This window comes from Diadema setosum, chromosome 13 (genome assembly GCF_964275005.1).
Source record: "Diadema setosum chromosome 13, eeDiaSeto1, whole genome shotgun sequence".
In the NCBI taxonomy this organism is placed as follows: domain Eukaryota; kingdom Metazoa; phylum Echinodermata; class Echinoidea; order Diadematoida; family Diadematidae; genus Diadema; species Diadema setosum.
This window is the reverse complement of record NC_092697.1, coordinates 32,169,107-32,182,768: the sequence shown is the minus strand read 5'-3', so window position 1 is coordinate 32,182,768 and position 13,662 is coordinate 32,169,107. Positions and strand designations below refer to the sequence as shown.

The following is a 13,662-nucleotide window of genomic DNA, read 5'->3' as shown; positions in this document are numbered from 1 at the left end:
TGTTCTTTTTCGTTGTTTGTTTGTTTGTTTTTTTTATCGTCTCACTCCGTTTTCAACTTTTCCAGCTGACACCATGAATTATCCACTTTTTTCTTCTAATTCCTGTCTTATGCAGAACCTGCGGAGAGTAGGCATATACTCTCTCAGGAAATAATAAAAAATGATCGTCAGCCCATCATTAGTTATTACCAGGAACTACAGTAGAAACTCATCTCCACATAATATAGCATCAAAAATATCAGTCTTATTCGGAGAAAATATACTCAATTTCTTGTCTTCGTCGATGTCGTTTGTTTTGTGGTTAGAGTACGGATTGTGACGTCTACGCGATATGACGTGATGTTTATAAGAGAAACTCGGAAATGAACAAGGAATGAAAATAAACCAGTGTTTGCACACGGAACCACGGATATGAACATGATCGGTGTAAGAGGATTTCTCCTTCGGCTTCTCAGTATAAAACGAGATTACCTTGCCACAGTATTACGCATGTATGATAGTGGATCCTGCGAGAGTACGGTGTACCGTGCGAAAGGAAGAAACTCATGTATATGTGGTGTATTTGTTGTCCGCAAATAATGTACGTAGAATTTGCTTTCGATTTACATCATCAGCGCCTGTATTTGTTTCACACACTCTTGCACACGCAGAAGCTAAACGGGTGTATTATTCGCCAAAATGTGTGATTTCTGAATCTGCCATACATCGTATCTGTGAAGGTATAGGCCCCGATGAAGTGGATTTCAGAATTTGTTCAGGCTAGAAAACTGGATTAATGCATACATTATTGCGTCATGGGACTGTTCTTGCCATTATCTCTCCTCTGCTTTGATATAAGGAGTATACACCTTACTGTTTATACTGTCTTCAGAACTCAGTACTTTAAGCATGTACACAATGGAAGTAGCTTATGCTTTCACTGACCCATAAAGAAAAGTGAAGTGCATGATGATATTATGATGATAATTATGATGGGCGTGTTACCCGAGGGAAAGTGTGTGTTCATCGGAGCGCGTGATGTGATCGTTATATGATATGACAGAAAGCTCCATGCAATCTGTACAGTTATGACAAAAAGTGATCAGTGATCATGATCCATTCTGCTTTTCACTCTTCCAACATGAAATACTATGTTTGGGAATGCATTCGTTTTCTTTTAGGTGAAAACTAGGCCTTGTTTTGTTGATAAGATGAAATGGTGGTGAAGAAGCACCATTACAATAGTGAATATCATGTACCGTTCAGCCGATGTGTTTCAGCTGTCTGCTTTCAGCGATTCAAGATGGGGACGAGGTGCCAGGACATATCAGGCATGATTTTCGTTGAAGAGCCTGTACCACATGTTTAGGGTCCCCGAACCCATTGCTCTCCCCGTGCGGAGGTCGCAAGGTCATTGATGAATCTACGTACTATGAGCACGCACGCACGTCTGTCTGTTTGACTGAAGAATAGATACATCAATACAATTCATGATTTTTGCAGTGTCTTGTATTCGATTTATTTACGTTCATGTTTGTTTGCTTGTTTTTCCCTCTCTCCATCGCTCAGGTTGAAGCACCTTACTGAGTCAAAGATGGAGTTTCATCACGTGATCGTCCTCGTCGTCTGCTTGGCATCATTAGCAGCCTCCCAAAGTACGTAATGTTTGATGATTCCTTGAGCAAGCACATTGTATATACTGTCCGGTGCCAAGTGGTATTTGTCAAGATGGGAATACGACATTCTCTCATTATATTTTCTGGGAAACCCCCGATTTCTTATAGATGACGACTATGGGCGAATGGTATGAGACCCATGCATATCATCTGTCTTGTCCGATAGTGAGGAAATCTACACGTAGTTATCATTATTTTGTAAAAATTGACGTTTAATTTGCACTACCACGGAAGCAGCGTTAGCTCCTACTGTTTTTTTTTTCTCCTTCAAACAAGCGTGTGCACCGACCTCCAACGTTTTTGTTTTTACCACGATTCAATAAATGTGATCCGTTCTTAATGAAACATGAGCTCCTGCCACAATTTTATACATTTGTTTCTATGATTTTTTAGGGGGTGATATCGGTGCGTTCCCAAGATAACCCCTTCGTGTTTGAATTTACAAGTACAGCTGACTATATAATCTATCTCTTGTTCGTCTGTGTATTCCCCTGCCATGATGTATTTCACCATGGTAGAATAATAGTGAATGAAAGTATTATGACGAAATTTTCCATTTTTAAAAATATATTTACCACGTATCATTTCTTGCATTAGAAGAGTCAAACATGTCAAAGATTGACGAATTCACAATGAACTATGGACCGTCGCAAATGAGAACTTCATCGTACGAAAGAAGGTGTTTTAAAAGTAGTACTAGTCAGGGATAATCATGCGCAAGAATGCAAATTGTGGTATCGGTAAAGTCATATACATTGATTAGATAAACGCCAGTTTGACCGCTGTAATACGGGTAATGTTACCAGGCACATCTAAGATGAAGTTACGTAATGAGCCGGTTGTATTCTTTTGCTACAACTCTTATCTGAAACTCAGCCTTAAGTATTGGTCTAGTTTCCCTTGTGTATTCCCATTCAATCCTGATCACCGGCTGTGTTAAAATGTGATTCCGTTCACACGCTGCTTTTTTCCCGGGGATGGTGGTGGTGGTGGTGGGGGGGGGGGGGGGGGGGAGTGTGAAGTTATGTGAAGTGTACATGAAAAGGTTCAATACTTTCGCTACGGATGCACTGAAGTCATCAATTTCCTTGCTGGCTCTACAGAGTCTACATACTTGACTATCAACGTATTTTCTAAGGAGATGGCGGGAAGGAGGGAAAAAGATAGTCAAGGCTACTCCGAGACTTCTAAGAAGGAAATGCATATCAGTGGTCTTATTTTTGTTTTCCATGACTTCATTTCATGGTTCTGATTAGCAGTTTATTGTTCTGTAATTTGTGACGAATGGCTGGTAATTAACAGTTCAATTTTCGTCACTTTTGGTGTTGAGGAATCAAAAAAAGTAACGCAATTCGACTTTTCTCCTTGTTGCAGTGTGACGTTAGGAACTAACTCATTAATAAACATGGGCCGCCTATCCCAATACCACCTATTCTCATTGACAGTGCTGCTGTGAAAAACAGAAAAACACCCGATGTGGTGTTGTGCACATTCTGCGAGGATGCCAAAATTTCGGAAGGAAACGGGGTGGTCACCAGAGGCATCAGCTTACTGACTTTGAATTTCCGTTGGAGTCTTCCCATCCATGCAGCGATTGCCGCACGCGAAACTTAAAAGAAAATCACTAAGTTCTTTTTAACAGATTGTCGGATTTTCCTCAAACTCTCACTGATGTTTTCTACTATATTATTCCTCATTCACTAAATTTGATCCACATAAAATATAGTTTGGTTTCAATTTTACCTTAAACCGTCTCATCTCATCCCATCTCAAACTTATACAGACTTTTTATAAAATTTAATTACTAAGTTATTCCAGTCGTGGAGAGAATGACCCCTCCTCTTAGAAAGAGCGAAAGAAAGAAAAAAAAAAATGGATTTTAGGGCCTGTTTCATAAATACTTACGATTGATTTTTACGCCTGATTTATTGAGAGTAACTCAGTTAATCGAGCGTGAGATACAATACTGATCGTAAGTCTGTTCTATAAAGATACTTATACGCTTGATTGAAAGCATAAAATTGATAGTAGATCGAGTGTAACTTTTTAGAATCCGTCAGTCGTAAGATCAATCTTACGATCAATCTTTATGAAACGGCCCACTGCATATCTGCTAGTGCGAGATGACTACGTATGTCGATCTTAATACGGGACATGTTTGATCACTTCGAGTTGACTTCGGTGTCTTCTTGGTCAGATTCTTAAATTGAAAACCTTTCCGAGTGGACAATGCTATAGCACGGGGTCATTCACTAGGTACAAAGTCCAATCAAACGACTTGGACGTCGGTGCAAGAAGGCATGGAGATTTCAAGATATCAATGGCTGTGATAATCAGCGCTTGCTAATTCTTTCAGCACACAACCAAATAATGTAGCCTACGCCGGTAAATTGAAGGGTAGGGATGCACACATAAGTCCTTTCAAGAGCACCTGCAATAGTAAACTGTGCGGTTGGAGTGCTCGAGGGACACGTGGGTTGACTTGAAGAATTTTTCAGAGTCAGATTTGAAATCTCTTTTGATACAGTGACTTCATGTTGCTGAAGTGAAGTCAGATTTAAAAACCCTTTTGATACAGTGACTTCATGTTGCTGAAGTGAAGTCAGATTTAAAAACCCTTTTGATACAGTGACTTCATGTTGCTATTAAAAGTGAAGTCAGATTTAAAAACTCGTTTGATCCAGTGACTTCATGTTGCTAAAGTGAAGTCAGATTTGAAAACTCTTTTGATACAGTGACTTCATGTTGCTAAAGTAAAGACTTAGGAAAAATTGATTATTTCATTCTGAATATGTCTTTCAGAATGTCTCCATTTGTCAACTTCTATGTTTTGGGAAAAGTGTTTTGGAATCAAGTCGCATGCATTTCATTTACATCATTTACACCATAATCTGATAATTCAATCGTACGGCGACAGCAGGACGACCTATAAACATTTACAAAATATATAGCATTACAAAACCCGGCTAATTTGATTAGTCAATAATCCACGTGGCGATAGCTCGAACTGAATTGAGGGACATTTTGAAAATATGAAAATTGAATTAAATACATTTCTTTTAAGTTGATAGTGATATCAAGTGCCATAAGAAAGGATGGGGAGGGGTACTCAACTTTTCAAGAGAATTTGCACTAATAGAGGTGCAAACCGCCACATATTTTTGTATTTTGGGAAATTAGAATCAGGAACTAATTTACGTGTCAACACCTTTGTAAGTTGATATCATGTGACCCCCCCCCCCAAAAAAAAAAAAAAAATAATAAAATAAAACAGAACAAAACGAAACAAAACAGAAATCGGGGGATTTGCACTGAGGAGGTGTAGTGTGATACCTCTTTGCATATGCTATGTCTTTTGTAGTGATTTTACGAACCTATGAGTAGCGTAACAGGGCGTTATAGTTTTACTTCAGATGGGGGTTCAGATTTTAACTCTTTTTGCGAGATAATTAGAAACATCTCTTATGAAATATTAAAGAGCAGACGATTCTAAGAGAAAATAAAAGTTTATTCGATGAAAATCGGCTTTGGAATGGATGTAATATCAAAAAAACAACAACAAACAAACAAACAAAACAAAGCAAAATAAAGTCGTCTTGATAAAAGGATGTTACCCACCTTTTAAGACCACTTTGTTTTTTAATATCTCAGCCATTTCAAAACCAATTTTCATCAAATAAACTTTTAATTCGTCTTAGAATTGTCGGCTCTTTAATATTTCATATAAGAGGTTTCTAATTACAGTATATTTTGCAAAAAGGAAAAACCCGAATGCCCATATCAACCAAAACTATACCAAGGGTCCCTAATATATGGATAATCGGGTTCTACCTCCCGGAGCATGGACATACAGTAGGTCCATACAGTAGGTCCATGCTCGGAGCAAGCCAAAGGCCAAGTTTTTGTCCTCAACCACCTGACCAACTAATTAACTTAAATCAGTCATGACCTTCAAACGAGATTAATGATTAAACTCATCGTAGTTTGGGTGACGGGACTACTGTTTGAAATGCTGAATGTTCTTATTCTTGTGCATTCCTCGTACTGATCCGGCGAGAGAATTAATGACGAAAAGGTGCCCAAATGTAGAAATAGAATCTCTGACAGGAAATATATTTCTGTTGGATAAGCAGATAATATTCATTTCAACAAACTCGATCGTTGTAAGGAAGGGATCATCACCAAGCGTCCTTCTCCATAATTATATAGACCTTGTATGGAATGTCTGAAATGTGATTAAACTTTCCTATAGACAGTTCGTTATGATTTGTAGTTTGTAAACTAGATGAATTTTGGTCTACCCATCGCATGCAGTCTCGGGGTCCATTATACGAATTTTAGGTACGTCACTGTTGTTTTTTGTATGTACTTTGCTCATTAAAATTTTATAACGTACAAGGCTGTACCAGTATAATATTACACACCAATAATACTGTATATTGTGGCTGAAATAATTTTCTGAATGAAATCATACACTGATAGAGGTGCGAGACTCGAGTGTTATACTAGTTCTGGCTCTTTGCTCTTCTTGCTTGTGTTCATGCAGTCAACATTTTGTGTTTATTTCTTTAAATACTAGTAATAAAGTTAAGATTCAACTGAAAGACCCTTTGACTATTTCTTCTGTAGCAACTACGCAACAGCCGGCGACCTGCCCCGCCCTACCTCCTCCGGCAAACGGAGCCGTGGATATTGTCGAGACCACAGCCACGTACAGCTGCGACCCAGGTTTCACCCTCAGTGGCAGCGAAGTGCGCACCTGCGAGTCCGGCACTTGGTCGGGGACCGAGACAAGATGCGACCCCACACCTACCCCTACTCCTGCCGGTGCGACGCCGAGTATGGCCCCAACCCAGAGCCCGTCGATGCCGATGGATGGTGCCGATGGCTCCACCATGGCCGCTGGCGGTTCGACCGTGACAGCCATGATGGGAAGCGAGGGCCCGGCCACCACTCCGATGGGGGACGGTGACGGTGACGGTCACGAAGGCGGTAATGAAGGTGGTGATAACGACACACACATGGGAGGTGATGATGATGAAGATGAAGATGTTATAGATGAAGGTACGTCTATCTGTCTGTCTGTATGAATGTATACTTTCAGACAACTCTCCTATGGTTTCTTGGTTATATTCTGTCCCTCTCTAATTGATTTGTTTAGATTTCTTTTTTTTTTTCCAACCTGCATCTTTTACAACTATTGCTACTACTGCTTTACCACTACTACTACCACCACTACTACTACTACTACTACTGCTGCTACTACTACTACTACTACTACTACTACTATTACTACTACTACTGCTGCTACTACTACTACTACTGCTGCTACTACTACTACTACTACTACTATTACTACTACTACTGCTGCTACTACTACTACTACTACTGCTACTACTACTACCATTACTCCTACTTCTATTACTATACTACTTTTAACCCTAAAAGGGCCGGGGGGGGGGGGCGGCGGAATCCGCCCCCCCCCCTCGACGTTTCTCGCTATAATTCTGCAACGCGAGAAGGCCTCGTTGCGAGGCTTCTTGACTTTCTTCGTTCAAGTCTCGCGCAACTTTTGAGACCAAATTTGCAACGTCCGCGCATACTTTTGCGAAGCCACGCCCATTTTTGTAACGGAATGTCACCCCAAAACGGGCACAATTTTGTGATTTTGTGTACATTTCCTGTGGAAAACAGTGCTCTGTCATGAAAGTCATAAAAACCTGATTATTTTTACAATTAATCACTTTCATTGATTAACTTTGTGCTAATTATGGTAGAAAAGTGGTCAGTGACAATTTCCAATGAAAAAACAAAGAGAAAACAAAGGTTGAAAAACAAAGAAATACATAAGAAATTCTGAAAACAATAAAATACATAAGAATTGAAATGAGTTTTGGAAGTTTTTGTGATGTACAATTGTTGAATATGCTAAAACAGATTTACAGATCAAAAATTAGACTCTGAATGCTTTTGATTAGGCTAAAATATCATCTTGAGCTTAATTTGCATAATTAATTAATTAAAATTAGAAATTGATTGTTTCAAAAAATCTTATGACACAATCTTGTAGATTATGACGCGGGTCTCACGCATGCAAAATTTCATCGCGATCGCACCACCGTACTACTAGTTCTGTTACTATTGATATGGTGCCACGACTTATTCTTTTTCTTTTTCTTCCTCTTCTAGCATTTTAACACATCACTTATACGTCATCTTTTTATGCCTCCGCCACGAAGTGGTGCCGGAGGCATTCTTCCACCTCCCTGGTTTTCGGGTTGTCCGTCCGTCCGTCCGTCCGTCCGTCCGTCCGTACGTCCGTACGTCTGTACGTGCGTCCGTCTGCTTTCGTTTACGCGATAACTTGAGTAATATTTAATGGAATTTTACCAAACTTGGTCCAAGTATGAAGTATGATGGGGCAATGATTTGATTAGATTTTGGGTGAAATCGGCTAAAGGTCAAAGGTCAAAGGTCAAGGTCAAATCATGAAATTGTATCCGTTTACGCGATAACTCAAGACTTGATGGAGCAAATTTCCCCAAACTTTCTTGGAGGATGATGTATGATGGGACAATTACTTGATTAGTTTTTCAGTGAAATCGGACAGAGGTCAAAGGTCAAAGATCAAGGTCAAATCCTAAAATTTATCTGTTTACGTGATAACTCAAAACTGGATGAAGCAGCTTTCACCAAACTTGGTCCAAGGATGATGTATGATGGGACAATTAGTTGAGTAGATTTTAGTGACATTGGCAAGAGGTCAAAGGTCAAAAGGTCAAGGTCAAATGCTAAAAATGTTGCTATTTCCCCCATATCTGTGCAATGCCCGCAGTTATTTTCTTGAAACTTTGTGTAGACATGTACTACTGCGTAAAGATTATCCAGAGAGAGTTTCATGTCATAATGTCAAAGGTCAAAAGGTCAAAGGTTAGGTGAAAATGTTGCAATATCACTTTTCTCGCAAATAGTTCAATGTATCTTCATGGAACTTGGTACATATGCATGTACTGACTGGCAGGGATTATCTAGGGAATTTAGGGGTCATGGGTCAATAGTCAGGGGTCAAAGGTCAAGTTCAACTCCTCAAAATGTTACTATTTTCCTCATATACTAGTATATGCAATGATTGCATTATTAGTTTTAAAATTTAATATAAATGTACATGTATTACTTAATGGAGATTCTCTTTGAAATTTCTAGCCAGAAGGTCAAAGGTAAAATATGAAGGGTCAAAGGTCAGGTTTAAATGCAAAAAAAAAAGAAGATATATTTTGTGCTGTAATTACACTCTTTCTTCATACCTTGAAAATTATACTCAATGCATAAACTTATAATACGATCGGTCAGAAGTCAAGTAAAAATTGTCAATTCCCCAAATATGCGTACCTGCACTCTTTAACAGACAATTATAGCAAACCCAGTTCGTGGAAAGTGAACATTCCAGATATTTCTGCCAGTTATGTGAAACTGTCATTACACATTGTGAAGACATTGTACTATACACCTATTGGGAGAATAATGCATTATGGCGGAGGCATCAGTCGCCATAGCGACATTTCTAGTTTTCTTCTTTATCCTTTTCTATGCTTTCTCCTCCTTATCTTTGTCTTTCTTTGTACTTTTTACGGGTTTGTCTCGTGTCTTTTTCTTTCCGAGTATGTCATTTCTTTCCATTTTGTGTGTGTATGCGTGTATCTGAGCTCCGAGTATGGTAATAAGATGGTTAATAAAATGTACAATTATTATTAAATTATCTCGTTATCTCATCATTTTAGACGTATGTAGACCCTTGTTTCTCCTTTCCCCGCCCTTTTCCCAACGGTCGCATCCTCCCGCACCTTCCTAGCTCCCAGGAACGTGTTTATAGCCACTTTCGTCACCCATTTCAGGTTGACACTCAATCCCGATTGGGGTTATGTCTTGTTCAAAGTCTTTGCTACATGTATTCATTATGAAAAAGGTCTATTATCTTAACTTTGTTTGTTCGTTTCCCACTCCAGGTTTATCCCGCGGTCAAGTGGCGCTGACCATTCTGGCCACGCTGCTTATATTGATGACCATCACCGCCTTCGGAGCTCTTCTCTGGTGGAAGTACCACGGGTGAGGAATAACTTCCGGGTCACTAGTTTTCACCTTGACCTTCTCTTGATTTGCATTCCCTCCGTCATTCCTTCTCCCCCACTTCAAAATTTGGTGAGATCTAAGCCCCTGTAATTGATTATAAAGTAAAGTCCAAAACACAGTTAGCAAGTTATTTTCACCTTAAGGCATCGGGTAAGTGTATTTTGCAAAAATGATAACAAAAGCTCTTTTGTCAGCAGATCTCATAAACGTCACAGTTGCTGACGGGTATTATTTCGCTAGAAGATTAAGGTAGTCAAATATCAATGCGTTTGTCTTGCGCTGAAATTGTCAGAAGTATTTTTTTTTTTCACGGAACTAATTCAAGAATAATTATATCGTTCTTTTTCTAAAAACCTGCAAGATCGCAATGTCCTAATATCACATCTTGAGCAAAGTCCCAGAGATTTATTTATTTATTTTTTTTTTTAACTGGGCATTGATGAAGTTTACTGACAAAATGTATGTAGAGCAGTACAAAAAGAAACTCCTTATAATAATAATACAAGCGAAATTGTTATTGTTTATTCGGCAGATAATATCATTCGGAAGCAATCGGAGATTTGCCAGTTTAAATCTTGAAAAGGTCACATACTTGTACACTGTACAATGTTTCTTGATTTCACTTCTAATCATCAGTGGCGGATCCAGAGGGGGGCGCAACCGGCGCACGCCCCCCTTTATTTTTCGTAAAAAAGAAAAGAAATAAAAAGAAAATCAATGAAATGAAACCCGGAAGTGGCACTAGAAATATTAGTCACGCCCCCCCCCCCCTTTACAGAATACCTGGATCCGCCCCTGATCATGGGCAACTCTTATGGCTGTCTTCGATGTGTGTAGAGACTGATGATTATCCCTTAAGAGATTCGCCGTGGTCTATACTTTGTTCATTAAAGAGAGGATTTACGTGGTAACGAATCGGAAACCATCCACTGATTATATTTTGATCCTCATTAATGGTGTTGCCGTTTTGACAAAAAAAAAATGACAATGTTTAACTTTGAGTGATTCGTAACATAACGTAGTAGCCCAACAATGCTAACCGCAAAGAAAATCGTATACTAGTAATTAATGGACGGGGTGTTTTTTTCTCAATCTCATTCTGCCACGTGGGTACATTCTTTTCTGCGTATTCACTTAGATATCAATGTGTTTTGAAAGTGATGTCAATTAAGGTATAAACAACGTATCAAGTCTTCGTTGCGGTTTGTTTCTGAAGGAAGTATAAATCTGCAACATTGCCAATTGAGGAAGTGATGTTGCAAACGTGGCAAAACAGTTTGGTTTTAGTCACGAGGTGATGCTTTTTTTTTGGTGTCATTTCACTTTTGTGGAAATGTACCAGTATGTACAACTGTCAATATCGAATGTGCACACAGTCTCATTTTCATTTACAAGAAACGGGCAGATAAGTTGGGGGCATTCCAAGGAAAATATACATTGCTATTTCAGTGTCTAGCCAAGTAACCATCAGTGCTATTTAGAAAGAAGGAACTAAGTATAGGGGCGGATCCAGGAATTCCGTAAAGAGGGGGCGCCTTTACAAAAAATTAAAGGGGGGGGGGGGGCGGCTCACGCACCCCTCCCCAAACTTTTGTTTTAACAAAACAAAAAAAAAAAGGGGGGGGCGGGGCGCCCGGTGTGCTCCCTGCGGATCCGCCACTGAAGTATAATGCATGAATAAAATGAGTAGGTAAAATGTATTCATTATTTGAATATTTCTATAATGATGAAGACGATTGTTATTTTCATAAATGTCTGTTGTGATTCGTATTAATTATTATTATTGTCGCCATTATCAAGTTGAAGCCCGAGTTTACGGTAACATTCCTATGAAGAGTTGCCGATACAATCGTGACATCAGAATATGAAGTTTATGTTCTGATTTTCCTTTCCTTTCCACAGAACATCTTACGTGGAGGTTGACGTCAGTCATGCGTAACGCTGCTCGGTCACCTGACATAAATCAATCGGCGTCGTCTGCTGTGGCCGTCTTTCAACAGGGAATTTCTCAGGATTACCATCGAGTCTATACTTCCTGTAAATTGTTGCTGTGAAAAAAAAAATAGAGAGCAAAATAATGTGTGAATGGGCAGACGACAACGATAGAAAGAGAGAAAAAAACAACAACAACACACAGTAAGGGGACGCACGAATTAGTCGTGGGAGCTAGCGTGCTAACGAGTGAAGGAGTCAGACCGTGTGTGTGTGTGTGTGTGTGTGTGTGCGTGCGTGTGCGCACACGCGCGTGTGTTAGTGTTAGAGTGAGAGAGGGAGAGAGAAAGAGCGAGAGAGAGAGGAAGGAAGTGAAATTGATATATCGTGAAACGAGATTCTCCAATAGTTAATGGCCAATAATCGGGATTCGTCTGCATTTCAACATGCCAAAAATTCAAAAAAGCAACACCATATCATACCACTGCGATATAGGGAAGTTTTCGAGCGACAATATTTTCGCGACTTTCACACATACACACAAGCAAAAACATCCTAAATTACGCGGGCATTTTCTTTATTTTTACTGTTTTTGCGAGAGTGAAATTGACCGTTTCAAATAGTTTTCCTGGGACAAACTGATAATTTTTGGAGCAACCTTGCATTCAACATGTACTTAGACTTTTATTGTAAAAAAATATGAGAACATTTGAGGTGGAAGATTATGCTTTCTCTTGATTTGATGTATATTAATGACGATGAAAACTAGAATTCCTGGTTAAAATCATTTAAAAAGAGTACAGTCTGTGTGTGAGAAACATCGTAGCGTAGAAGTGAATGTTGAGCATGTCCACGTGATTAAGATGGCAAAGAGGTATAATAACGCTTTCATGGTGGAATCATGAGTCTTGTCAAACGAAATGCACAAAAAAAAAAAATCATCCGCACAATTTTCTCAAATAATGTGAAATACCTGTGAAAATACTTACAAGGACCAAAGTTAAGTACAATTGTATTTACAATTTGTCTGCTTGCGCACCCAATCAGCAGTTTCCTGAGAAACTTATAAGCCAGAAAAAAAGGAAAACCATATAATTTTTGTTTTCGCAGATGGCTCATTTGCGAGTATTATGATAGAGAAGAGGAATAAGAACGAAAAAGTACCTGTGATTTTTCGCTTTTATTTACTGCGCTAAGATCCCAAGGAAAACTATACACGACGTATGAATGGTTAGCCGATTTTTCATCGCTTAGAGAACATCAATTATTTTGGAGTTAACGCTGACCTCATTCTAAACTTAGTATGCAGAAGAAAACAACAAATAATTGTGTCTTCTTCTTGTGATAGTGTGTGGCCTAATTTCGTATCATTTAGTAATAGATATTTTGTAGATATATTGAGGAAGTTTTGACCTTGGTAGCTATCTTGTCTGATTGTTAATGATTTGATTGGAATTGGTCTTCACGAACATTATTTTGTAACATCCCGACAATAGTACTCTTGAGTTACTCAATAACTCAAGAGTACTCAATAGTACTCTTGAGTTATTAAGAGACATGATATGTGTGCAAAGTGAAAGCGGAAATATAATTGGTGAGTTGCTCAAAGATATGTGTGTTTAATAAAAAGCACATGCATTTAAATGATAGAGTTATAAATAAAGTTCACAATTTGATATTCAATTACAGAAATGAAAAAAAAAAAAAAAACTTATCACAAAAGCATGTTTGGTAGATAACAAAAACGCCCTGAATTATGTACATTGTATGTAACCATATTTCATTATATCGTAGCACACTTTATAACATTCAGAAAAAAGTGAAAAAAAAACAACAAAAATCTGGCAGGGTATGTAAACTCCTCACAGAAATAATCACTGGCTTGTCATATCGCACATGTGAGTTCTCTTGCCAAGATAAAAGTTCAACCATGATCTGGGAAAAAAAT

The 13,662-nt window shown here is 38.7% G+C and overlaps 1 protein-coding gene across 1 annotated transcript; it reads left to right on the top strand.

Moving 5' to 3' along the window:
• The first annotated feature begins 1,554 nt into the window (after nucleotides 1-1,554).
• LOC140236399 (uncharacterized) lies at nucleotides 1,555-11,882 on the top strand. Its single transcript, XM_072316329.1, has 4 exons — nucleotides 1,555-1,634; nucleotides 6,285-6,719; nucleotides 9,659-9,758; nucleotides 11,685-11,882. Exons 1-4 carry the CDS (start codon nucleotides 1,574-1,576, stop codon nucleotides 11,719-11,721), a joined length of 633 nt encoding a protein of 210 aa, XP_072172430.1. The 5' UTR covers nucleotides 1,555-1,573; the 3' UTR covers nucleotides 11,722-11,882.
• Nucleotides 11,883-13,662: the final 1,780 nt, after the last annotated feature.